The sequence below is a fragment of the Kwoniella pini genome, chromosome 4, assembly GCF_000512605.2.
Source record: "Kwoniella pini CBS 10737 chromosome 4, complete sequence".
Taxonomy (NCBI): Eukaryota; Fungi; Basidiomycota; class Tremellomycetes; order Tremellales; family Cryptococcaceae; genus Kwoniella; species Kwoniella pini.
The window spans coordinates 1,855,188-1,878,275 of record NC_091719.1 but is presented as its reverse complement, the minus strand read 5'-3'; the positions used below and the strand labels follow the sequence as shown (position 1 = coordinate 1,878,275).

At 38.3% G+C, this 23,088-nt stretch overlaps 13 protein-coding genes across 13 annotated transcripts; 6 read left to right on the top strand and 7 right to left on the bottom strand.

The window, feature by feature from the left end:
* Window positions 1-170: 170 nt before the first annotated feature.
* I206_103726 (uncharacterized protein) lies at window positions 171-1,336 on the bottom strand (the record flags this gene model as incomplete). Its single annotated transcript, XM_019153047.1, has 4 exons — window positions 171-261; window positions 340-442; window positions 508-932; window positions 1,017-1,336. 4 exons carry the CDS (start codon window positions 1,334-1,336, stop codon window positions 171-173), a joined length of 939 nt encoding a protein of 312 aa, XP_019013208.1.
* Window positions 1,337-1,585: 249 nt separating this feature from the next.
* Window positions 1,586-3,800, top strand: I206_103725 (uncharacterized protein; the record flags this gene model as incomplete). The annotated part of the gene is made up of 5 exons (XM_019153048.1): window positions 1,586-1,811; window positions 1,924-2,019; window positions 2,076-2,432; window positions 2,501-2,739; window positions 2,820-3,800. 5 exons carry the CDS (start codon window positions 1,586-1,588, stop codon window positions 3,798-3,800), a joined length of 1,899 nt encoding a protein of 632 aa, XP_019013209.1.
* Window positions 3,801-4,170: 370 nt separating this feature from the next.
* Window positions 4,171-5,738, top strand: I206_103724 (uncharacterized protein; the record flags this gene model as incomplete). The annotated part of the gene is made up of 8 exons (XM_019153049.1): window positions 4,171-4,233; window positions 4,315-4,469; window positions 4,551-4,759; window positions 4,855-4,956; window positions 5,028-5,088; window positions 5,185-5,263; window positions 5,351-5,453; window positions 5,530-5,738. The coding sequence occupies 8 exons, from the start codon at window positions 4,171-4,173 to the stop codon at window positions 5,736-5,738; spliced, it is 981 nt and encodes a 326-aa protein (XP_019013210.1).
* An 850-nt stretch (window positions 5,739-6,588) lies between these two features.
* I206_103723 (uncharacterized protein) lies at window positions 6,589-7,086 on the top strand (the record flags this gene model as incomplete). Its single annotated transcript, XM_019153050.1, has 3 exons — window positions 6,589-6,725; window positions 6,826-6,992; window positions 7,055-7,086. The coding sequence occupies 3 exons, from the start codon at window positions 6,589-6,591 to the stop codon at window positions 7,084-7,086; spliced, it is 336 nt and encodes a 111-aa protein (XP_019013211.1).
* Window positions 7,087-7,314: 228 nt separating this feature from the next.
* Window positions 7,315-8,703, bottom strand: I206_103722 (uncharacterized protein; the record flags this gene model as incomplete). The annotated part of the gene is made up of 2 exons (XM_019153051.1): window positions 7,315-8,292; window positions 8,413-8,703. The coding sequence occupies 2 exons, from the start codon at window positions 8,701-8,703 to the stop codon at window positions 7,315-7,317; spliced, it is 1,269 nt and encodes a 422-aa protein (XP_019013212.1).
* Window positions 8,704-9,137: 434 nt separating this feature from the next.
* I206_103721 (uncharacterized protein) lies at window positions 9,138-9,686 on the bottom strand (the record flags this gene model as incomplete). Its single annotated transcript, XM_019153052.1, has 2 exons — window positions 9,138-9,451; window positions 9,596-9,686. The coding sequence occupies 2 exons, from the start codon at window positions 9,684-9,686 to the stop codon at window positions 9,138-9,140; spliced, it is 405 nt and encodes a 134-aa protein (XP_019013213.1).
* A 1,148-nt stretch (window positions 9,687-10,834) lies between these two features.
* On the top strand, window positions 10,835-12,247 carry I206_103720 (uncharacterized protein; the record flags this gene model as incomplete). The annotated part of the gene is made up of 5 exons (XM_019153053.1): window positions 10,835-11,081; window positions 11,150-11,228; window positions 11,295-11,717; window positions 11,843-12,069; window positions 12,183-12,247. The coding sequence occupies 5 exons, from the start codon at window positions 10,835-10,837 to the stop codon at window positions 12,245-12,247; spliced, it is 1,041 nt and encodes a 346-aa protein (XP_019013214.1).
* Window positions 12,248-12,713: 466 nt separating this feature from the next.
* Window positions 12,714-13,626, top strand: I206_103719 (uncharacterized protein; the record flags this gene model as incomplete). Its single annotated transcript, XM_019153054.1, has 2 exons — window positions 12,714-12,952; window positions 13,029-13,626. 2 exons carry the CDS (start codon window positions 12,714-12,716, stop codon window positions 13,624-13,626), a joined length of 837 nt encoding a protein of 278 aa, XP_019013215.1.
* A 132-nt stretch (window positions 13,627-13,758) lies between these two features.
* On the bottom strand, window positions 13,759-15,137 carry I206_103718 (uncharacterized protein; the record flags this gene model as incomplete). The annotated part of the gene is made up of 6 exons (XM_019153055.1): window positions 13,759-14,189; window positions 14,260-14,275; window positions 14,338-14,556; window positions 14,651-14,734; window positions 14,799-14,932; window positions 14,999-15,137. 6 exons carry the CDS (start codon window positions 15,135-15,137, stop codon window positions 13,759-13,761), a joined length of 1,023 nt encoding a protein of 340 aa, XP_019013216.1.
* Window positions 15,138-15,458: 321 nt separating this feature from the next.
* On the bottom strand, window positions 15,459-16,461 carry I206_103717 (uncharacterized protein; the record flags this gene model as incomplete). Its single annotated transcript, XM_019153056.1, has 2 exons — window positions 15,459-16,166; window positions 16,426-16,461. The coding sequence occupies 2 exons, from the start codon at window positions 16,459-16,461 to the stop codon at window positions 15,459-15,461; spliced, it is 744 nt and encodes a 247-aa protein (XP_019013217.1).
* Window positions 16,462-17,522: 1,061 nt separating this feature from the next.
* I206_103716 (uncharacterized protein) lies at window positions 17,523-19,737 on the top strand (the record flags this gene model as incomplete). The annotated part of the gene is made up of 5 exons (XM_019153057.1): window positions 17,523-17,770; window positions 17,836-17,891; window positions 17,951-18,864; window positions 18,938-19,430; window positions 19,502-19,737. The coding sequence occupies 5 exons, from the start codon at window positions 17,523-17,525 to the stop codon at window positions 19,735-19,737; spliced, it is 1,947 nt and encodes a 648-aa protein (XP_019013218.1).
* A 556-nt stretch (window positions 19,738-20,293) lies between these two features.
* I206_103715 (uncharacterized protein) lies at window positions 20,294-21,264 on the bottom strand (the record flags this gene model as incomplete). Its single annotated transcript, XM_019153058.2, has 4 exons — window positions 20,294-20,325; window positions 20,486-20,850; window positions 21,005-21,117; window positions 21,217-21,264. The coding sequence occupies 4 exons, from the start codon at window positions 21,262-21,264 to the stop codon at window positions 20,294-20,296; spliced, it is 558 nt and encodes a 185-aa protein (XP_019013219.2).
* A 290-nt stretch (window positions 21,265-21,554) lies between these two features.
* I206_103714 (1-aminocyclopropane-1-carboxylate deaminase) lies at window positions 21,555-23,010 on the bottom strand (the record flags this gene model as incomplete). The annotated part of the gene is made up of 6 exons (XM_019153059.1): window positions 21,555-21,730; window positions 21,806-22,179; window positions 22,262-22,445; window positions 22,532-22,652; window positions 22,739-22,864; window positions 22,951-23,010. The coding sequence occupies 6 exons, from the start codon at window positions 23,008-23,010 to the stop codon at window positions 21,555-21,557; spliced, it is 1,041 nt and encodes a 346-aa protein (XP_019013220.1).
* Window positions 23,011-23,088: the final 78 nt, after the last annotated feature.

Sequence of the window (23,088 nt, the reverse complement as noted above, 5' to 3'; positions counted from 1 at the left end):
AATTCAAAAATCAGTCAGTGTATATGTCGATTTCCCATATGTTTCATGGCATACTATTGCTCAGAATCATGTATGCATCACGGCTCTGTGTTCAGTTTCATACTAATGAAGGAAGGATGAGTGGCAAGTATGCATATGCTATAATGGTAATGTGATATAAACAAAAACGATCATATCCTTGGTCTACTGCTTTTGGGTGCTCCTCTACCCCTCGTCAAGACATATACTAACATGACAGTAGTCGAAGCGGAAAGCGATAGCCTGGATTGATGAAGCGATATACATTGTCAGTTTGACCTGTACAACAATATAACATAAGAGGTAGAGAGTTGAACTGACCATATACCTGCATATTGAGCATGTTGATTTCTCAATTCTACATGAGGAGGTCTACCCACAGGTACACCTTGATTCATGAGCATAGTATACGACACATCGGGTTCTGGATAAAAATATCAGCTTATGGAAGGTTATCATTATGATAGTCTAGAAGGAACAAAGACTCACCTTCGATGGCATCTACTAAAACAGGTTGAATACCTCTTTTCTCTCCTCCAGCCCAAGCAGTCATTCCAGCTAAATCTTTCCAGAACCATTCATTAGTCAAAGGTTGATTTTCAGGTGTAAAGAAAGTCTTTTCTCCAGCTTTAGTTAACATTCCTTCTATTTCATATATCTTTCCATCTCCGTTCATCCCATCTTCAGTCAAACCAGGTACAGCTTGTCTTTTCTCTCTTATAGCTGTTGCTCTAGTAGTAGTTATAAATCCTCTATTGACGAAAATGATTGAACCTGATTCTCTACGAAAAGGAAGTATCAAATGATATCCTGGGAAACCATCTTTAGTTTGTGGACCTTGTAAGATTGCTGGACCTTCAAATTGTCCACGAAGTACTACTCGACGAAATGAAAATTCGGGAAGAGCTGACAGACTGTACACGAAGATCACTGTCAGCTTTGATGATTAGGATCATTTTGGGCAAAAGTTGATGCAATATGTCGAGAGATATACTCACTTGATGTTATCAGGCAATAACATTGGTTTCTTTTGTAAATTCCGATCTACCTCTTCTATCAGATTCAGTTTCCATTGTAATCTCTTTAATTGCCAAACCCCTAGGAAACCAGTCAATATAGGTACGCAGATCAGTACCAATGTCGTAGGTCTAAGAATATTTGATCGAACACTCGATCGAGTAGTATATTTAGGAGTAGATGTAGTGGCGGACGATGAGGAAGTGGAGGTGGTGTTGAATCTTATAGGTATACGATGGGAAGTTTGGGACGACTGAGGAAGAGCTCGCCGTAAGGGCGCTAAGAAGGATGATCTTGACATGATGAGATGGGTGCTTCGAATTATGCTCCTGCTTAAAAGGGATGATAGGTCAAGAATGAAAAGTTAAGAATGAGAAAGTGGAGAGCTAGTTGGGAAATTGAAGTTAACTTTATTTCCGATGGTAATGAAAAGGATGACGAGAGAATCCTAATTCACTAAAATCAACTTGTAAACAAATAAATAAAATCGTTCTTTCTTTTTTCTTTTTCTTTAATCTTGCACTTGATAACAATGTCAATATAGCATCTAATGAACAACTACATAACTTCTGAACAAGGGGCTAGGTTAAAACTCTCGATATCGTCAAATTATGCACCGACGTCCAATTTCGCGCTGGATCACTTGCCTCCCCTTCCGTCCTTGATCGGCTGGTCTCATCGTCCTCAAGCTATAGCGAAATGCTTCATCAGCGATATCTATCGAATGCAGGCGCTGGTAAATCTGGGTACTGAAGGGATGCAGTATGCCTCAAGAGGTAAGTTCATGCCTGTCCATAGATCCGATGTCATCATCCTGGAAGCTGAGCATGCTTTTTGGTAACGTGTATCGTCACCGCTGCGTTAATCGAGCTGACGAGTGCCAAATAGATGTCTTTTTGCTTAATCAATTCCCCTGTAAAATGATAGAGATTGTAGCTTGGGTATGTGGAGTAGATCACAAAGACACATCGATGACTGTCACCTGTAAGAACGACTATCTTCTTTTACTGGCATGCCTCTATTCTAACGATGATACATAGTGGATGATGGTGATGGTCAATATGTCTTACCTACTCTCCTTCGCCTGCATCCGACCACTTCGTCTAGCAATGCTCATGTCTTTGACCCCACTTTATGCAAGCCTGCCGCTCAGACTTTCCCTTCAGCGTCAGAGCGCAGACTAGCAAAACGCAAAGCCACAGAGGAACTTCTTGCCTTTGAACGATCTCAGAAGATGAAATGGGCTCCGATAAGACAATACACCCGGAAAGACATACGGACTGGAGATACAGTCAGGATTGTCGGAAAGATTGATGAGTGGATGAGGCGAAAGGCTGATGGAAGTAGCGAGTGGGTGAGACAAGTTGTTGTTGATGAGAATGCAGGAGGTTCAATATGTACGTTATATTTAAGGTTGGAAATTCCTCTGTAAGTTGAAACGTGCTAACCAATACATGTAATTTAGGCGTAGTCGATCCTGATGAGCAATATACACATACTGCCGAAGTGCATAATCTTCATCAAACCATATATTCTCGTCACTTCACCTTGCCTAGACTTAATGTCGCCAATCAAGGCCCTACAATTACCCCATCAAAGAATGGCTCCAAGTACATCATAGATCCGAATGTGTCTGATTCTTTCGGTATGACACTAACCAGTGAAGCACCTAGTGAATTGAGTATGATTGATGCTGAACCAGAGGTACGCCTTTTTTATAGATTTACTATATTGAGAAAGCAGGATAAAAAAGTTTATTGACATATTTTGCCTTTTGATCATAGTTGCGCGATCCAAACAAGTTACGCTCATCACAATTAACAGATCGTACTTTCCGACAATACATGTTAGATTATATGACTCAGGAAACTATCAAATCAGTCTTGAAACTTACCGAAATATCTCAAATGACTTTAAACAAAGAATTAGAAATACTTTTCCCGGAACATCGTCAGGCAAGATTACCTTTTGGAAAAAATACGAGATCTAGAACTAGCTTAGGGGTATTTCAACCTAGTACTCGAGTCAATTCTGCGGTTGAAATTAATAGAAATAAAAATCCAAGAGGATTGCCTACAACGCCAACGCAGCGAAGTTTTGATTCGAAACGCTCGAACTCTTCTTGCTCATCGGGCTTGAAATCACGAGAATGGAAATCTTCGTTGAAAGCGTTCATGCCGTCGACAATCTCGGAGAATGAACGACTTCAAACCTTGGCCAGATTAGTAGTTGAAAATGAAGTTAGGAAGGAAGAACGAAGGAGACGAAGGAGAATGAGAGAAGGTAAAGCCACTAGAAAAGATTTAGATATTGAATTGGATCGTAAGGAAGGTAAAATTCAAAATGAACTTTGTGAGAAAGAAATTTTGAAGAAAATGGATAGGTTGGTAAATTGGGCTATAAGAGCAATTTCAGAAGAAGGATCTCTGGTTCAAATTACTTTATCAAGAAACGGAATTAATGAATATGGATATTTACCATTACCTTGTCAACTATTATTCACACTTTGTATACCTCACTTAAAGAGAGAAAAGGAATTAAGAAAAAATACAATTAGAAGAAAAAGTGATCCGAAATCTAATAATGGTATGACAATTGATGAATTAACTGATACTTTCAAAAGTTGGGGAATTGAAGGTAGATGGGAAAGATTAGGTGATTGGATAGTTGAAGATGCTGTTGAATGGGGATTAAGTAAAGGATATCTCAAAAAGGAAGGGAATGGTTATTGGTTGAACGATGATTATGATGACTTTTATGAATGAATGGTTATTTCCTCATCACGACGTGTAAAGACTTGGTTGTATTTGATATCTGTTGTATTATCATGTAGCTATATATGCATTTTTCGACTCGTCCTATGCATGGTTGGCAGGGAAACTAGATATACGATGTAAATCATGATAGCATGCCGTTATAGAGTACCTCGTCATCGCTCATTACCTTGCCAACAACGCCTCCACTTCACTTGACCTTCCCATTTCTCAATCGATTTCATATAATACTTGCTTTGCCACCAAATTACACCCTCATTTGAACATATTGTAATATCCATCCGAACGCCTTGTAGAAATTCAATACCTATCGGATCATCAATAGATACTTCTTAATCTCTCAAGCTTTTGTCACAGTGAGATGGACTACGCTAATTTGAGGAAGACATTACATACCCCAGCATGGACATCAACGCAAGAGAGGGTATGGGTCTACATTCATGCTTATTGAACAAATATTCTAAGCTTTCTCAAAGCTAATATCCGTTACCTTTCTCGTCAATAGACCTTACTTGAACCATACACATATATTTCAGCAAATCCAGGTAAAGAATTTCGAGGTAAACTAATAGATGCTTTCAATATTTGGTTGAAAGTACCTGAAGAAAGCTTGAAAGTGGTGACTAGGATAGTTAGGATGTTCCACAATGCAAGTTTGTTGTAAGTACTAGTAATCAGCAGCTCTTTTCTGATTTTGATTTAGGTTGTATAGCTAATGAGATTATTTATGTCAAATGATAGAATGGATGACGTAGAAGATAATTCAGAATTACGAAGAGGATTACCAGTTGCACATACAATATATGGTATACCGCAAACCATTAATACTGCAAATTATGTATATTTTTTAGCTATGCAAGATTTACTTACTTTGAGAAAGACGGATTTGAGTTTGGATAATCAAGAAAAAGGAAAAGAGAAGGAAGTTGATGTTGTGGGATTGGTTACAGGTGAGTTGATTTTCAATTTATGTTTTCATGTCTTTGTCGTGTCTGTATCTCGTCGAATGAATTTGCTTTTGACTGTTGGTCATTGTCCACCATAGACGAATTGCTACATCTTCATCGAGGACAAGGTTTAGACCTTTTTTGGAGAGACACACTTACCTGCCCAACTGAAAAAGAATATGTAGACATGGTACTTGGAAGTAAGATCAATCAATCCTCAGTCTGCTTGTGTAGATACAGAATAGCTGATATGGCTTCTTCCTCGACTCAGAGGCTGGAGGTCTTCTGCGGCTGGCTGTCAAGTTGATGATGGCCAAATCGGACTCAGATGTGTGAGTATTCATTCACTTAGAGATCACATGAGACGCCAAATCCCACCATTGTGTCGTTTTGTCAAGAGGAGTCTCAATAATGAAGTCATATCGTAGTGACTATGTACCATTGGTCAACCTGATATCAGTTTGGTTTCAAATTCGAGATGATTATATGAATTTACAGTCAAGTGAAGTGAGTTTAAAGATTCAATTCTTGTTAGATTGAATCCCATACTGTCATATCCTAATCGAAAACTAATGCTCCTTATCTATTGGATAGTACGAAGCAAATAAGGGATATTGCGAAGATTTAACAGAAGGGAAATTCAGTTTTCCAGTAGTTCATGGAGTTAGAGCAGATAGTACAAATCGACAAATACTGAGTAAGTCATATTCAATCGATTGGAAGTGATATGAAGCCACGTTGGATTGATTATTGACTTGTGGCGTGATGCGTAGATGTGTTACAGAAGAAAACGAATTCAGTATCGCTCAAAAAGCACGTAGTTGATTATCTAAGAGATGAGACCAAATCTTTCGAATATACTAAAAAGGTAATTATTCAACTGCAAGATCAGATCCAAGAGGAGATTAAAGAATTAGGAGGTAATGGACCACTTGAGAAAGCTTTGAATTCATTGGCATTGAAAGAGGATGATGGTCAATAAGGCGTGAGAATGAAATTTACCATGCTCTCTTTCACAAAATAGGTGTCGTTTAGTTCAAGGGATCGCTGGGATTAGGATTCAGATCCTTTCATATAGTCGTATCATTGTATAATATAATCCATCCAAATTTGATTTTGCTCCTAAGACATCGGTTCTGCAATCAGCGTTGTACAGCCTTACTATCATGCCTTCTAGCATGTGTTTCACAGACTGACGAGAAAGGGAGCGAATACGAGTAAAAGGGCGGTTCGGATCGTTAATTATGAAACGGAGGGTAAAACTCAAATTACCTGGATATCCTTTAATGTCGAGGGAAAAGATTATGATTATTGATTTGCACCTTTATGCGTCGACGGAAAAATAACTATGAATTGGATTTAGGTGACAACTTCCTTTCAAAAGAAATGACAGACGAAATTAAATGTACTGATCAATCATATAATCATTTGACAACTCGAATTTGATCAAGGTATAAAATCTCATTTCGGCGGCATTATTATATTATTTTTTCTTCAACAATTCTTCAACTTTGACATATCTTCAACCTTGTCAATCTTGAAAGCATCAACCGTTGTACAATGTTGTTGTTTCATATTTTGGTTACTCTATTGATTACCTCTCCAGTCTGGAGCATGAAGAGACAAGCAAAAGACGGTTACAATGTGATGTTTCCACAAGAAGATGTCGTCAGCCATTTTTGCGTGTCAGCAGCTTCTCCCAATGGTGAAGTGAACAAGCTCGTTAATTCAGGTAAGATATATGACGGAGGATTGGCAGTGAGCCCTGTGATCCTTGGTCATTAATACCTCTTTATTGGAATATAACCGAATCAACAAAATCCGATATAATTATGTTAAGAAACGACATTCCTAGTACTTCTTGGGATCTAACATCACCTTCGCCTATTTACGCTTTAGATGCTGGAGATCTTAATAAAGATAGTAACGTAATGTTTAAACCCATAAATAATACAAAAGCAGAACAATTGTAAGTTAATACCAATTTATGCTGTAAAGCCATATGTTTCAGTCAATTTTCTATTAGGTCATTATAATGCTAATTTTTCAATATTGTAAAAACAAAATAGATGGACATATCAAGAGGATAAACGAATTTCAGTAAAGGTTAATGAGACGTCAAACCGATGTCTGACATGGGACAGGAAAGGTAATTATAGCGTGATTACTACGCCGTGTAAAGAAGGTCCTCAAGTTCCCGAAGATTCCGAAGATCCGTCCACTTTTTGGAGACAACGTAAGCAGACATTTGGAGGTGTCTCGAAATGACATTGCTAACTTTTCCAATAATTCTCGTAGTTTGGAACATCACACCAGAAGGAAAAGACTGAGACAGGTTGAATTTACTGCTGGATTCTGGATTGAAGTGAAGATCACTTGTTGTAAATTTATTACCATTATTAATTTTTCGCCATCATATACCCCTTCATTCCTTCATACCAGGACGAAAGCGAGAGGGAGCCGCCATTTGTATTTATATATATACCTCTGATCCTGTGATGCGAGTGAATGCAGCCCATCATGACAATGACTTACTGTACAACGATAACATATCATAGCTATTTCTCGCCGTCTTCAGCTATCTCTCTAGCCAATCTAGCTTCCTCCCAAAACCCTCGCATCTCCTCATCATCTTCGCCCCAGCCCATCTCTTTCTCCCAATCACTCTCTTCCCTTTCTTCCTCGACATCACTATCATCCTGAGCTAGATGAGCCAAAGGCTTCGAAGCATTGACAAAAGTATTTGATAATCCGCTTGTACCTGAACCAATTAATGATGATTGTGCACGACGAGCGTCTTTAGGCGAGGCCAGATCTGATTGTCCGGGTATTGTTATGACTTTCGTGGAGGGTTCGATACTTTTATTTTGGGCTTGATTTGGCTTCGAAATTGTCGAAGTGGGTGATTGTGCGATGGAGGACTTGGTAAGTGAAGGGGCGATCGGTGGTGTAGATGGTATAGGATGTTCATATATTGTTAAATTGGCAATAAGGTTGGATATGGGATTTTCTGGTTGACTTGGAATAACCGCTTTAGACGAGTCAGGAGTGTCAGAAGATTTGTTCCTGTTCGGTATTTGTGAACCGCCGGACTGAACGGGAACATCAAATGGTATTTCATGATTAGAGCTCTTGTTATCGTTGGTCTCGGTAATCGGCTTCGGAGAAGGTGATTGGATTTTTTGCCGTTTTTGTAGATTAGAATTTCCCTCTGGTGTATTCCAATTGAATTCTCCTCGCTCTTCAAGTTCCTCAAGTAAATCAAATTCCTCAATCTGACTTCTAAGCCAAATAGCTTCATCTTTTAGATTTTTCTCTACCCAATTTGATCGAATCGTACATTTCTTACTACAATACCCATCTTCTGGATTACCTTCTTTCTCCTTTATCGTTCGATTTGTCGTTGATATCTTGAATCTCCTAGCTGTTGAGTATTCCCTTTTTGGAGCATTCGAACATAATGAATAAGAACATATGGAATTTAAGTGTCTTTCATGTGTTATTTCATTATATTGCGAAGGTGTTAGATGGGCCGTCTGCAGCATGAGTCAGCTTCAACAATGTCACGTAAATCTGCTTATAAGTTTGACGATGCTAGATATGCCTTGCGGCTTTTAGGGTTTGATAACCGTTTAGAGAGGATGAATATCACTCACAACTTTTTTGAATGTTGGTCGATCAACGGTCTCTTCCATTAATTTGTCTATCCATCTATCTACCCTTCTTTGCAATTGAGCTTTCCTGACTGATGCTCGTAATAAAGTATCATTATCTGTTGGTTCTTTTTGGACTATGATTTTGTTCTCGCCTGCTGGTGCGGCTCGTCCACTTGCATTGGCAGAAGCATCGATCACCGAGTGACGTTGGGCTACAGCTAAACGGACAGGATTTCGTGAAACGGGGTTGGAAGGGCCAGCTCGGGCATTGATTTTGGACGAGTTTGACATGTTCTACGGCGACACACTTGTGCAGGTGAAGGAATGAACCTTGATTGGTATCAGATTGTGAGGAGGTATTGTTATGACCTAACTTATAGTTTAGGATGAAGATGCCGAAGAGGAAGATGGATTTACAATGTAACGAGGTGAACTTATCAAGTGGAGGTTGACGCCAAGTGGGCAAAAGTATCTATGTTGCAGACAGCGTATCACTTCTGAGGAGTCCATCATTCCGCTGTGTCTGACCTTCGATCAGTACACACCGATCATGGGGAGGTATTAGGCAGGACCCAGATTTACCTATACAAAGAATTTTACATTTAATGTGCGATGCATTTTGGTCATGCGGATATAATGATAACATGTAACCTGTCTATTGATACCATGTTAAAGTCTTCCCTATATTTGTCTCAATTTCCATAGTTTTTTCCTTTGATTACAGCTTAGAAACCCCTTCCTCTACCTCTTGGACCTCCTCTGCCACCACCTCCACCACCTCCACGTCCACCTCGCATAGGTGCACCTCTCGCTCCTCGAGCAGCACCTCCTCTTGGCGCACCATCCTTCCTTCGTTTAGCCTTTGGCATATCATCCACCAATAATGTATCTAATGGTAAAGAATCCGGTAAAATGTAATACCTGACGTTGTTACCCCTTATAGCAATGGAATCGAGAGATAACGGAGGTTGATTTGGAAGTTGGTTTTTAAGAGTGAGTTTGACGGATTTGAGATGAGTGTTCATTTGTGGGTCGACGGCTGTATGATTTTTCGAATGAACATCAGAGAGATTGAAGTTGAGTATAAACAGGTGAACAGAGGCATAAGAATGTGAGAATCCTAATATATCAGCGTCTTTCCTTTCGTACCATCTTACTCGGTATTTCTCAAAAGCCAACTTACAGGTGATCGTACCATGCACTATCGAACCATTTTTGAGCTCGATCGTGACCGTCTCGTTGTTGAGCTTCATCAAGAACCTATAAAGAACCATATGATCAGCTTGATCTCCAATTTAAATGAATCCCTTCTCCTGTGTTCTTCATCTATTCCTAACTCGGATATCAGACCATCCCACACATCCAGCTCTATCCGCACCTCCCTAGAATCCGATGCTTCGTAAGACAATCATCCGTTGGCTTCTAAACTGTTCAACAGCTTCGATGTCGCGAGCATCATTGGCAGCAACCGACCGGTCGTCTCCAAATTGATTCTCTCGCGAAGTATTCCGAATAATCCTCGACTAAAAAGTACACTAACCTGACGAGCTTCATATTGAAAGACGGAGTCGGGTCGAGCTATTCGTTGTAAGATTGCCAAATTGGCTTTTAAGGGATATGATGATGACTTGGGTATATATCGAAGATGAAAGTAATGTTTAATATTTATGTTATGAATTAGATGAATGATATTAACTTAAAGTCAAGGTGAAGCGGGATTATACGGCGATATCTCTCTTAATAAACCAATGTGGCACTTCAGTGTAACGCGTCTTGAGTTATAATTGATCATGTTGAATTGAACATCCTTATTCTTCTTCTTCTTTAAATCCTTCATATCCTCTTTATCCTCTCAGTGCCTTACCAGTATCTTTCTCTATTCTTATATATCTCAACGAATCATACCGAATCCCATAAAAGGAGAGCGAAAGCCCTCAAATTATACCCAGCCGAAATCACTTAGCAACAGATTAGCAAATAACGAAATTAAATCAATTGTCGCGTCATCGCTTTTATCTTTGAATCCCAAGCTTGTGTCAAGAATTCAGCATACTTGTGCATCAAATCACATCAATACAAACTGTACCAACATCAGCATAGATTCCAATAGAATAGTCAAACTCCTGCTTCAAACACCTTGTTTTCCGCTCTTCATAGACGTATCTGTTCTTCAAGTCGACATTTATGATTCTCCAGCCTTGAAGGCTTCTCCAGCAATACGTCAATATTGTTGCTCAAACTCCACTATTCACCCACCTCTTTCATTCCTACAGCTTTCATATCAGCTGCTCGCCCTCAGTTAGCTCCATATACAAACCCACTCAGACCATACACGAGCCTATTTCGATACACAACCTGACTTAACCTAACTCCAACCAGATCCATTTGAACAAAAAAATATAAGCGACTTTCTTCCAGTACCATGTCATACAGCAACGGCTACAATTCCAATCCACACTCACATTCAAGCACACCTGCACCAGGAGATTCGAACGGAAATTCAGCTGTCAAAGTTCAACCTTTATTATGTTCCGGTCATACTAGACCTGTAACCCATTTATCATTCTCTAATTTACTTGACGATGGAACCTATCTTTTGATTTCAGCTTGCAAAGATGGAAATCCCATGCTACGAAGCTGGTTGGGTGATTGGATAGGTACCTTTCTAGGTGAGTCGCTTTTCCACATGATTTTCTGTTTATTTCCGAAGGATAAGCTCATATTCATTTCCTTATAGGCCACAAAGGAGCGGTCTGGTCTTCCAAAATCTCACTTGATACTTCAAAAGCAGTGACTGGAAGTGCAGATTTCACAGCGTGAGTATGCGTTCAGCTCAATGGCCTGGTTGATCTGCTGATACTGATTTTGGACGACTTTCATAGCAAGATATGGGATTGTAATTCCGGAGAAGCCCTTCATACATTCTCACATAACCACATAGTTCGATCAGTAGCTCTGAACCCTCAACAAACTCCTCAATATCTTTTGACCGGTGGACATGAGAAGAAAATTAGATTGTTTGATTTAGGTCGACCAGATGCTGAACCTTTGATACTTGGAAGTAGACCTGATGGATTATCCACAGATGGAATAGTTAGAAGTCTGGTTTGGGATGAAGGATCAGGAGGAACAATGGGTGTCAGCGCTTCAGAAGATGGTCTGGTCAGATGGTGGGATCTTAGAACGTTGAGTCAAACTGCTCAGCTTGATTTAGGAGAATCTATCTCTTCTATGGAATTGGCTCATGGTGGGGGAACTTTGAGCGTTACTGCTGGCAAGAAAGTGCACTTTTTGGACATCTTGAGGTGAGTCGTCAATTTCTTGCTACATCGTGCCTATATTCTCAAATCCATTGACACCTTGTCTCGAATCCTCATTGATCATATGTGTATCATGAAAATTATGTGCTAATAACCCTATGCTGTGTTAGGCAACACCCACCCGTGACCGTCGAATTACCACACCCACCTACTTCAGCCTCACTTCACCCTTTCGCCCGAGACCGATTCGTCGTTGGATCTACCAATGATCCCTGGGTCAGAGTGTATGATTTAGATTCAGGCAAGGAAAAGGAGGTATATAAAGGACATCACGGACCCGTGCTTTGCGCGAGCTATAGTCCGGATGGGGAAGTTTATGCGAGTGGATCTGAGGATGGTGAGTGCAACTTTGCCTTGAGGGTGGATTTGCTGGCGGATGACTCTGAATAGGGGAAAATTACGGTTGATGACGTGACACGTTACTGATCATGGGTCTCATCTTGTGAATAGGTACAATCCGACTATGGCAGACCAACCCGGGTAAATCATATGGTCTATGGCAAACACAAGACTAGTATGTGTTGCTACATGCTGGACAGGACATCCGAAGTATAGTGATCATCACACCTAGTGCCTGTGATACTTTTCTGTCAACCAGTTGCCATCATCAGAGGAATCATGTAAATGGCTAGTCACCCATTATCGCCTTCCTTCCCATATAATTACATTCAAATTACATTTCATGAGGAGAGGATTCTCAATCTTGTCTCCTTCATATTGAGGATGATTATGTGCAAAATTTATATATTGATATTGCTTTACATGTTGCATCATGCATTGAATTAATGGATGGGGGGTATCATTTGAGCGAGTCTGACGTCATGTTCTCCTATATAACCGGTTCATCCAATTTCATTGATCATTGATTTATAGTCATATATTTCGTTTCAACAAACTGGTCAATTATAAGTCTTACATCAGGACACACTCGATACATCCTAACCCTCTAGCAATTAGTATATTGAACCAGTAACAAATACGATGCCCCTTTTGACTTCCCGCGCAAGACATTTTCTTCAACCTCTTAAGCCTCTGACTTTGAGCATTGGTTTTAGCTTTATTGTACCTTTAAGATTTTTTGGTTCGGCGCCTGATCATAGCAAAGTACAATGTACTAGAAGATTGATTAGACAACCTTCACCAGCGGCAAGTAGAGAAAGTCCTTATCCAATTGTATTTCTACGTATGAAAGGTGTTGAAGGATTAGAAGATGAAACAGAGTGAGTTAAATTGGTTTTTATTTTCCTTCTTTTATTGTTGATGATTTTTTTTGCTGAATGAATGATGTTGGATTAGTTGGGTAGATTGGTCATCTATGTTTGCAGAAAAAGGTTATACTTCTGTTGAAATTGATATCTCATCACCAACTGAATTTTCAAAATCATCTGAATTAGAAGAAATGAAAGAAGATATATCAATTTTAAAATCAATGGTTAATTTATTATCATCTGAAATTAGATTATTATCAATTCCATTTCCACCTATTTTAATTGCATTTGGTAAATCAACAATTTTAGCACAATCTTTTATAGAAGATAATCCTTCTTCTGGATTAATTTTAATTAATCCTTTATCAGATAAAGATGAACGTTCAATTGAATTACAAAATAAATCAAATTTTAAATTTCCAAATTTTACTTTTGAACCTCATTTTCCTATTTTAATTTTATCAAATCAACAAAGTTTAAGAAATTTAAGTGTATCAAATAGATTAATTAGAGAATATGGACAATTACCAAATCCAAATACTGATGAAGAAAAGAAAGGATGGTTTAAAAATAGAAGAAATAAAGGTATTGAAATTGGTGTTTTAGATGAAGAAGGATTTGAAAGTGGTTTAAATGAAAATGGGCGAATTCAAGTTGAACGTTGGATGGATAGACAAGGATTTTAAAGAAAATGCACAGGTGTATAAATTTAAAAATTATAACAATCAGAGTGGACAGAATCCAATTCACATATATAAATGATACATGACTAGACTATAATACATTTTGTGCAACAGACAATAATCATGTAAAAAGCTTCAAATGTCTTCCATTTTTATTCGAGGTATACTCAATCCAGCCATTTTAGCTTTCGTTAAAAGATTCAAAGCTTGTTTATAAACTGGTGCATCAATCATAGCACCATCTAATGTATATGCACCTTTTCCAACTTTATCATTATGTTCAAAAGAAAATTGTATACGAGCTGCTTTTACAACATCTTTTTCGCTTGGTGAATATGACTTATGAATTATATCAATTTGATTTGGATGTATAGCTTGTTTTCCATCAAATCCTAATCTTTTTCCTTCTTCGGATTCCTCTTGAAGAACTTTTGGATCTTTATAATTCACACATACTAAATCAATAGCTTGTAATCCGAATGCTTTAGCTGTAGTAACTAATTTTGATCGAGGATATAATAATTCTTCTCTTGTTGATGTACGGGTTAAACCTACGTCTGCACAATCTAAATTCGAAACGTAGATAAATATTCAGCTTCATTTCAGAAAAACAAAATACGAGAGTTTACTACATACAATCTTCAGCAGCAAACTACACAAATACGAAGATTAGATTTCCTCTTTCACATTGTTTTTACCAAAAGCGAAACATACAAGTAAAGCGTTTAAATGACCGTTTCCACTCCTAGCTATATTCTCAATCTCAATCATAGCTCTTGCGCTCTCTATCATAGCTATTATCTTGATTGGCCTAGAACCCCCTGTGCGTTTTTCAGGTGGAGCAAGTAGATTGATTTTCGAAATTAGATACGATATATGGTCTGCAGATTGAGTTTTAGGTAAAGCGATAGTTTCTAAATGTCTTGTAGATAGCTGTATATGACATTTCTCAGCGTATATACTCATTAAGAGCAAATATGCAGTAATACTATGTTGAACGATAATGATATAACGTATGATAACTCACCACAGCTGCCAAATCTTCTTCCTCAAAACCAGTCCCTAAAGCATTGATCCTAGCTACTACCTCTCCTGTAGGTCTTCTATCCCCCTTTATCACATTGATCGTATCAGTAGATGTAACGATTGGAACGCTTCGACTGTATTCCACTCACATTTAGTATATCAGATACCAATCTTCTAGCTTCAACTTTCTTTCCAGGCGTAACACTGTCCTCCAGATCATACGCTATAGAATCTGCTTGAGAGTCAAAAGATTTTTGTAGCATACGCGGATTTGACCCTGGCACTATAACAAACGAGTTAGCATATAGAGTTCTTCAAAGACCATCATAGGAACCTAATATAGACTGACCATATAGCAATGCTCGTCTCAAAGTAGGCAGCTCGACTTGAGTGGTGGAAAGCAATCGCGCTCGCAAACATCTTGAGTACGGGAATGGGGTCACCACCACAGGCTTCAAAGCCGTTACGGATCTTCGCAGGTGAAGCATGACACTTCCTGATCAATCCACAGTTCTCCGATTTGGTGAATATGCAATTACGATGGATGTGTGAAGTGAAAAAGTGGAGGATCACCCAGGTACAAGGTAAAGCTCTTGGCAGACGCAGGGAACACTTTAAAGCCCGCTCATAGTTATCTTTGCACATGGTTCATTGGTATGATCTAGACGCCAGCAGCAGAATTGATAAAACAGAAAGCGTAGCGTACAATGAATAAAACCTATGATACAAATCATCTAGGTACATTTAGACGAGGAACGCAAAATGAGAATACAACGGTAGAACAAGAGAGGAAAATAAGGATAAGTATTCTAATGAAATGATGCAAAAGCTTTCATTCCAATCTTGCTGCTCTGCTCGGCAATCAATTCAAAGGTACTAGTATCTAAAGGACCTTCCTTTGATGTTGATCTACTAGCGGATAATCTAATCTCCCTATCTATCGTCATTGGATTTGTCGCTCTATACTTAAATTCCTTTATTTTTTTGTCTGGCTTTAATTGACCAGCTAATTCAACTAATAGGGTAGCCGTCAATGGACCGTGAACTAAAGGCTTCTCGTGTCCTTCTTCCTTTATTGTCCATTCATAATCATAATGCACTTTGTGCGGGTTGTTTGTCAAAGCCGAATAGAGGAATAACAAAGTCGAGTCTGGTATGTATTTGAATGAGTGGATCGGTTGTATAGTCCTACTACTTTTCTGTGAGTATGTACTCTTCTCTGATGAAGCTATTTGGTGAACTGTATTGAAAGTGGGCTCTTTCCTGAATACATGAGTGCGTATCTCCTTGATAGACCAACTATCATCATTCTTCTTGGAGCTTTGCGAGTTCGATCGTATACCAGGATATATAAGTAATTGTTGATTTACAAAAATCATATCCTTTTTAAATTCCACTTTTGGTATAGTAACGATTTGCGTGACGTCGTCTCCAATCTTTAGTGAATTATTGTTAGACCATTGTATAGATCCTCCTGCCCACATACGTCTAGTATATGGTGATGGTGCATTGTACTCCTATAATATAAAAGGATGATATCATTCGTCATCAATGGTGTTGATTTTAAAGGAATGAAATTGAAGCAAAGCTAAAAGATGGTGTGAGAATATTCTAGATGACGAAAATCATATAATCTGATAAGACAAAAACACTTAAAAGGCGCTCCGAATAATTAAACAATATTAGTATGTCTATTTGATCGGAGCGCCTTTCTTGAGCACGGCCGATCGTTTCTTACGTCGACTTCGTAACAAAGGAATTGTCGAAGGAACTAACCGTTGCAGAACCGTCTTTACCCAAATCTTTTAACATGAATTTAGGCCTAAATAATACTAAGTGAAAAGCCGGCAACAATTCATCTCCTTTCTTGACATCTTCCAAGTATGAACAAGAGGATTGTCGAATTGGTAAAATCCTTTTCAATTGACTTATCCTTTCAATATCGATAGTATCAAAATTGTATTTTACCGGACGAGATGTGATTTCCTGTATGAAACTTTCTATGTCTCTCGTCAAAGTCGTACATGTTCTTGAAGAGCCGGACGCATATTTGGAAAAACTGATTGAAATATTCTGAAATGGAGATGCGCGGGCAAATCGCTTGGAGGAACGAAATATGTTAGAAGGCATTTGCTTGGCGAAATTATCGAACCTTCTGTAATGGTGAATGAGGAAGGAAAATCACTGTCTACGATCGGAGAATGATCCCTTGGTCTTGGCGTTCTTATAGGATTTGAGCTCAATCGGATCAAGGAGCGGGGTAATCGAAGCGTTGGAAGGAGATGATGGGTGAAGAAAAGGTAGACGTAATCGAAACCTTGGAAAAGAAACCGAAAACACCCGAATGATCGTTTTTTCAGGGAAAATAGGTGAAAGAACTCATGATATGAGGATTTGCTTTATCAGATAGGGGTTTTCAACGATTAGGGTAATAAGAATTTTTTATCTGATATCGGCCGAAGTTGGTCAGTTGTTTCATAATTCAGTAACCATAACATCGTTTATCTCGCTGCTCTCGCTATCTTTCGTGTACTTGACTAAGAACGAACCTCTCGCTAACCCCCTGGGGAGGTCTAGAATGCAAGAAGGAGCCGGAACCTTACTTAAGGCAATCACGTTGAACATGGTTCTTTCCCTAATCAAAGTAAAAGCAGTTCTTGTAATATACCGGAAATCACGCTCCACAACTTTGTTTTTTTCGGAACTTCATTTCGACCTTTGTGTAGAGCACGGAAGATTTATCGCTTCCATTCCGCCATGATTATAAGAGTCAACTATATAAATAGTAGAGTGTGCTGTCGAAAAATTACAGACCAGCCTTCTTCTATCATCTCATTCACAGAACACATTGCCAATTTTGGGAGGTAAATAACATGGCTTCTAGATTATCATCCGAAGTCCCAACGTTGGATGCTCGACCTGGATTCCCCAGAGCCGATACTGACATCAACAACAAGGAAGCGAAACAACCTTTACCTGATAGCGAAAGCCAGAATCACTCTCAAGATGATCATACCGACAAGGAAAGGATCGAGACCTTGGAAAAATACCCTGGTGTAGCTAAGATTGAAGCTTTGTATGTGGTTTTCGGTAAAGGTACTAAGCTTTGGATTCTCTGGTTGTGAGTAGACACCACGGCTTGCTATATAGTGTATCTTGATTGACCCCAAAATGATCCGTTATCAGCTCCATCGGTCTCATCTCTTGTGCTTACGCTTTGAGTGACATGACTACCTACTATTGTACGTGATTTTCAGAATATCACTGATTTCACCTTAAACTGACGCGATGTACCCCGTAGATGTTCCATTTGCCACCTCCGCTTTCGGAGAACACACAGTCCTCGGTACTATATCCGTTATCACTGCCATCATGGCTGGTGTTGCTAAACCTTTCATTGCTAAATTGGCCGATCTCTGGTCAAGACCCGTCGCCATCGCTTTCGGTGTTATCTTCTATACTATCGGATATATCGTCGTTGCTGCTTCAAAAACCGTTGCCGATGTTGCTGCTGGTGAAGTCATTTACACTTTGGGTAACACCGCTTTATCTTTCGTTCAAACTATTTTACTCGGTGATATCACTTCATTACAATATCGAGGATTGGTAAATGGTCTCGTATCGCTTCCTTATATCCCCTTCGCCTTTGTTGCCGGTAACATCGCTGAAGGATTGAAGGTATACACTTCAACCGACGGTTGGAGATGGGGTTTCGGAATGTTTACTATCATCATACCTGCTACGGTCATACCTGCTGTTCTTATACTTTTCTGGGCTGATAGAAGAGCCAAGAAAGTAGGAGCTCTATCATTGGCTTCTTCAACATACGCTAGAGAACGAGTTTTGGCTCAAGCTCCAACTCCTAAGAAACCTTTAACTCACATTTTGATCGACTACGCCAGAAAAATCGATGCTGTTGGACTTTTATTACTTGGTTTCGCTTTCGGTTGTATCTTGACCCCCTTTACCCTGTCCTCGACTGCTATCGGTGGATACACAAACCCTTCACTCATCGCCCTTCTCGTCGTTGGTGGTATCCTCTTCATCGCTACTATCGTTTGGGAATGGAGATTCGCTTCTCACCCAATTATGCCTCTTCGAATCTTCAACAGAACTTTTATCTGTGCAGTTGGTATCGACTTCATGTACTACTTCTCCGGATACTTGTCTGATGCTTATTGGTCATCATGGCTTTGGGTTGCTAGAGATTACGACGTGAGTATCTTTTCTTGTTATGATTGGATATTAATTTCGCTTAGAATGCTAATATCAGATATTTTATCATTAGTCCAGAGATTATACTTACATCCTCAATATCCTTACTGTTGGTCTTTGTGGTCTTTCCGTTCCAGCTGGTTTAATAATGAAATATACTCATCGATTCAAATACCTTCAAATTTCAGGTTTATGTTTCAGAATTTTAGGTATGGGATTAAATTACCTTTCAGTAGCTGGAAATGGTTCGAACGCTGTAATTGTTTCTGCTCGAGTATTCATTTCAACAGGTGGAGCAATTTCAGTCATTTCTTCTCAAGTTGCTGCTCAAGCTTCAGTTCCACATAATGATTTAGCTTTAGCAGCTTCTATTCTTGCACTTTGGACTTCTGTTGGTGGTGCAATTGGTTCTGCTATTGCAGCTTCAGTTTGGAATAGAAGAGTACCAATGATGTTAGAAAAATACGTTGGTGATTATTATAATCAAAACGCCACTGCTTTGGCCGAAATTTTCGGTTCAATTTATGTAGCTAGAGCTGCTGAACCTAGAGCTTTGATTGTTCAAGGTTAGTTATCAACACTTGAACGGAATCAGTTTAGTTACCAGTTATTGATGCTTGATTATTTTTTTTCCCAGCCTATGACGAAGCTATAAAACCTCTTTACCTCGCTGCTCTTCTCACTTCTTTCGTCTCTTTGATATTCGGTTTCTTCACCAAGAACTACGTTTTAGACGATAGACACAACGCCGTTGAAGATACTAAGATCAATTTCAGATCAGAAGACGAAACAGCTCCAGAAGTGGTTGCTGCTAAAGCTAGAGAAGCTGAAGCTCGTGTCGCTGAGAGATTACAACAAGAAGGCAGACTTTAAACGGACATTCCTTTATTCAATCTGCTTGGGCAATATTACCTTGAATTTTTCTGGATATACTTTAAAAATGGGAATAACTTGCAAGGAAAAAATTTAGTTGATATATCGTATTTAGACTATTTAATAGTTGTCCATTTCGTTTCGAGGTCAAAGATCGTCTTGTGAAACTGTACTTAGATCAAAGGAGCCAAAATGGTGACTATATTGTTACATCATGAGTGCATGTCAAGGAGAAACTCCATTATGCATTGACTTGACAACTATATAGCCGTTCTTCATCGCCGACCAAGCGGGAAATCCTGACTGGCTTCGTTACAGTGAGATTTCAAAGCGGATATTGGACCACATTCCCCTTTCCACCTAATCTAGATTTGAGTGCTTCTTAGGAAACAAATTACCCTTGTCATGAGATGTTTTGTGGAATCGAAATGTTAATAAAACGAGGAATACCGAACATTTGACTAACAGTCTTCGTTCGAAGCTGCTTAATTGCGTGCACCTTCGATATTTCCAATTCGTTCACGAGTGATTGCGCGGTAGTTTGATCACCGTTTCCTCAGAAGCCTGTGCGCGGTACCTGCGGTAGTCCTGCAATATCATCAGCCATGTGAGTCTCCTGCGGTCAATGAACAAATAGCTAAACAATGATAAGAATTATTAAAATGAGGAGTGGAGGGTCATGCCTTGAAATAATGACGCTTATATGCCAATAAATATTCTTAATTCAGCTTGAAAGAAATCAACTCACCCCTTGAAACTTCTTTAGCTTTATTCCCTTGTTCTTTTCTTTTCAATTCATTTTTCCTCATTTCAAATATATGTCTATGTAAAGCATATTTTTTATGTGTTGGTGCAGGTATAGGAGGTTGAACTGTTGATGTAGGTATAGATTGTGTAGAAGGTATAGAAGTGGATGAATTGATTTTATCATTTTCGTTCTCCTTCTCCTTATCTTTATCTGTATCCTTTTCATCTTTCTTTACTTTATCTTTATCTAATTTACGAGCTTCTCGAGATTGATATTCTGATATCACTTTTTTGAGATCTTCTGCTGAGGGTCCTGATGTAGGTGTAAGTGCAGGTATGGGTGTAGGAGATGATATAGGTGATGCGCTATAGTAATATACCATATTTAGCATTCAAATGGTCTATAATGATTGAAAATGTATTACTGAACTTACAATCCTCTGTGCAAGATATAATATATCAGTCATTATTCTTTCGGGGTTTTTCAAGCATAAGTGAGGGATGCCTCGAAAACACTCACGTATCCGTCAAATGACTATCACAAGTATATAAAAAATCCTCCGTCTTTATTGTAGCTAAGACAGTCGTTGTTGGTCTATTACATATAAAACATGGTCTAGATGTACCAGTTTTCTATTGTTATATCATCTTCAATCAGCAAGAGGTCGTTCTCATCACATTAGGGATTTTATGGCCACGTTATGAAATATAGTACGAAATAAGAATACTGACTCTTTCATAGTATATATTCTGAAGACCGGTCGATGTTGCTGTTGCCATCTTGCTTTACAGTAAGGTGAAACAGGATATTCAGTAAAACGCATACAATCGGTGTACCTAGAGATTCTGCTATCTGAGTGGTTGTTTTATTCAAGGAAGATTGATATTATGATGAGGTAGTATATATAATAGATGTTTTCTTTGATGAAGAGCGCTAAAATGCTACCGGTTCACCTCCACTACTCTGGCTAAAAGGTTACAGTAAATTCTACGATACAACCGTATAATTCAATTTCTTATGCATGATGAGATCTATATAATCTATATTCAGAATTCAGAGCAAGACAAAATTAATCATGAGGTAAATAAGAACTATAAGCATTTAAAGCAGGTTGACCACCTAAATGAATATATAAAACGTTTGACCCTTCTTTAATTGATCCTTCTTGAATAAGCTTGATCATTCCAGCTAAAGATTTACCTTCATAAACTGGATCAGTTATAAAAGCATCTGTATTTGCTCCAACTGGGTAAAAATATAAATATAATCAGTAGGAGAAAACTTTAAAAAAATGCGATAGACTTTGCTTTGGAAACTCACGTTTCATAGCAGCTATAGTTTCATCATTTGGAATTCCATAAATACCAGCATGAAATCTTTCATCTAAAATAACATCAATTTCTTTAACTTCTTTTGAAGGATCAAGTAAATTTGAAGTATTTTGAGCAATTTTTAAAACTTGTGCTTTTGTAGCTTCTGGTTTTCCACTTGCATCAATACCTATAACTTTTCTTCCTTTTCCTTCTAATAATGAACCAACTAATGTACCAGCATGTGAAGAACCAGTAACTGAACAAATTACAATTGTATCAAAATATAAACCTAATTGTTTTTCTTGTTCTGCAATTTCTACTATCATATTAACAAAACCTAAACCTCCTAAAGGATGATCAGAAGCACCTGCTGGAATATAACTGCAAAAAATAATAATTTAAATCAACAGCTGATAAAGAGGAAAAAATTGAGTCATCTTATTAATAGAAATTTCATACGTACTATGGTTTTCCACCTTTATCTTGTACATCCTTAAAGGCAGCTTCAGTAGCGGCTTTATGACCAATATCAAAAGTTTCTTGATTTAATCTAACATCACCACCCATTAATCTAGATAAGAGGATATTTCCAGTTTCAGCGTAAAGAGGAGGATCAATTGGAACCCATTTTTCTTGTACAGTAACGGCTATCAAAAGAGATAATGCAATATCAGTAAGAAACCGTTTGGATTGTACATTGGGCGTAGTGAATACGGAGTGCATCTTGACTCACCTTTCAGACCCGATGAAACGGCTGTGGCTGTCACAGCTCTAGTATGATTTGATTGTACTCCACCTACAGAAACTAATGTATCACACCCTTTGGCTTTAGCGTCAGCTACCAAATATTCGAGCTACACAAGAGAGAAAAATTGATCAGCTATTTAATGTCTTTATCGAATAATAATCTTTCGATAAATGAAGAGTTTTGAAAATTCACTTTTCTAACTTTATTACCACCATATGCTAAACCTGAATTACAATCTTCTCTCTTTGCGTAAATATTTACTTTACCACCTAAATATTTTGTTAAACCTGGTAAATGCGAAATTGGAGATGGTCCGAACTATAAGTAAAGATATAATCAATTTTAGGCAAATTGGAAAGAATGAACAGCCTTATCTTTATATATAGATATATATTTTCACTTACAAGGAATGTTTCTTTTGGGATTGAACGTAAAGTTTCAATATATTTGGGTTGTCCAGACATTGTTAATTTATATATTTATATATATATAAATTGAATAACAGTTAAAATATGAAAACGAAATAATGATAGAATTAGGAA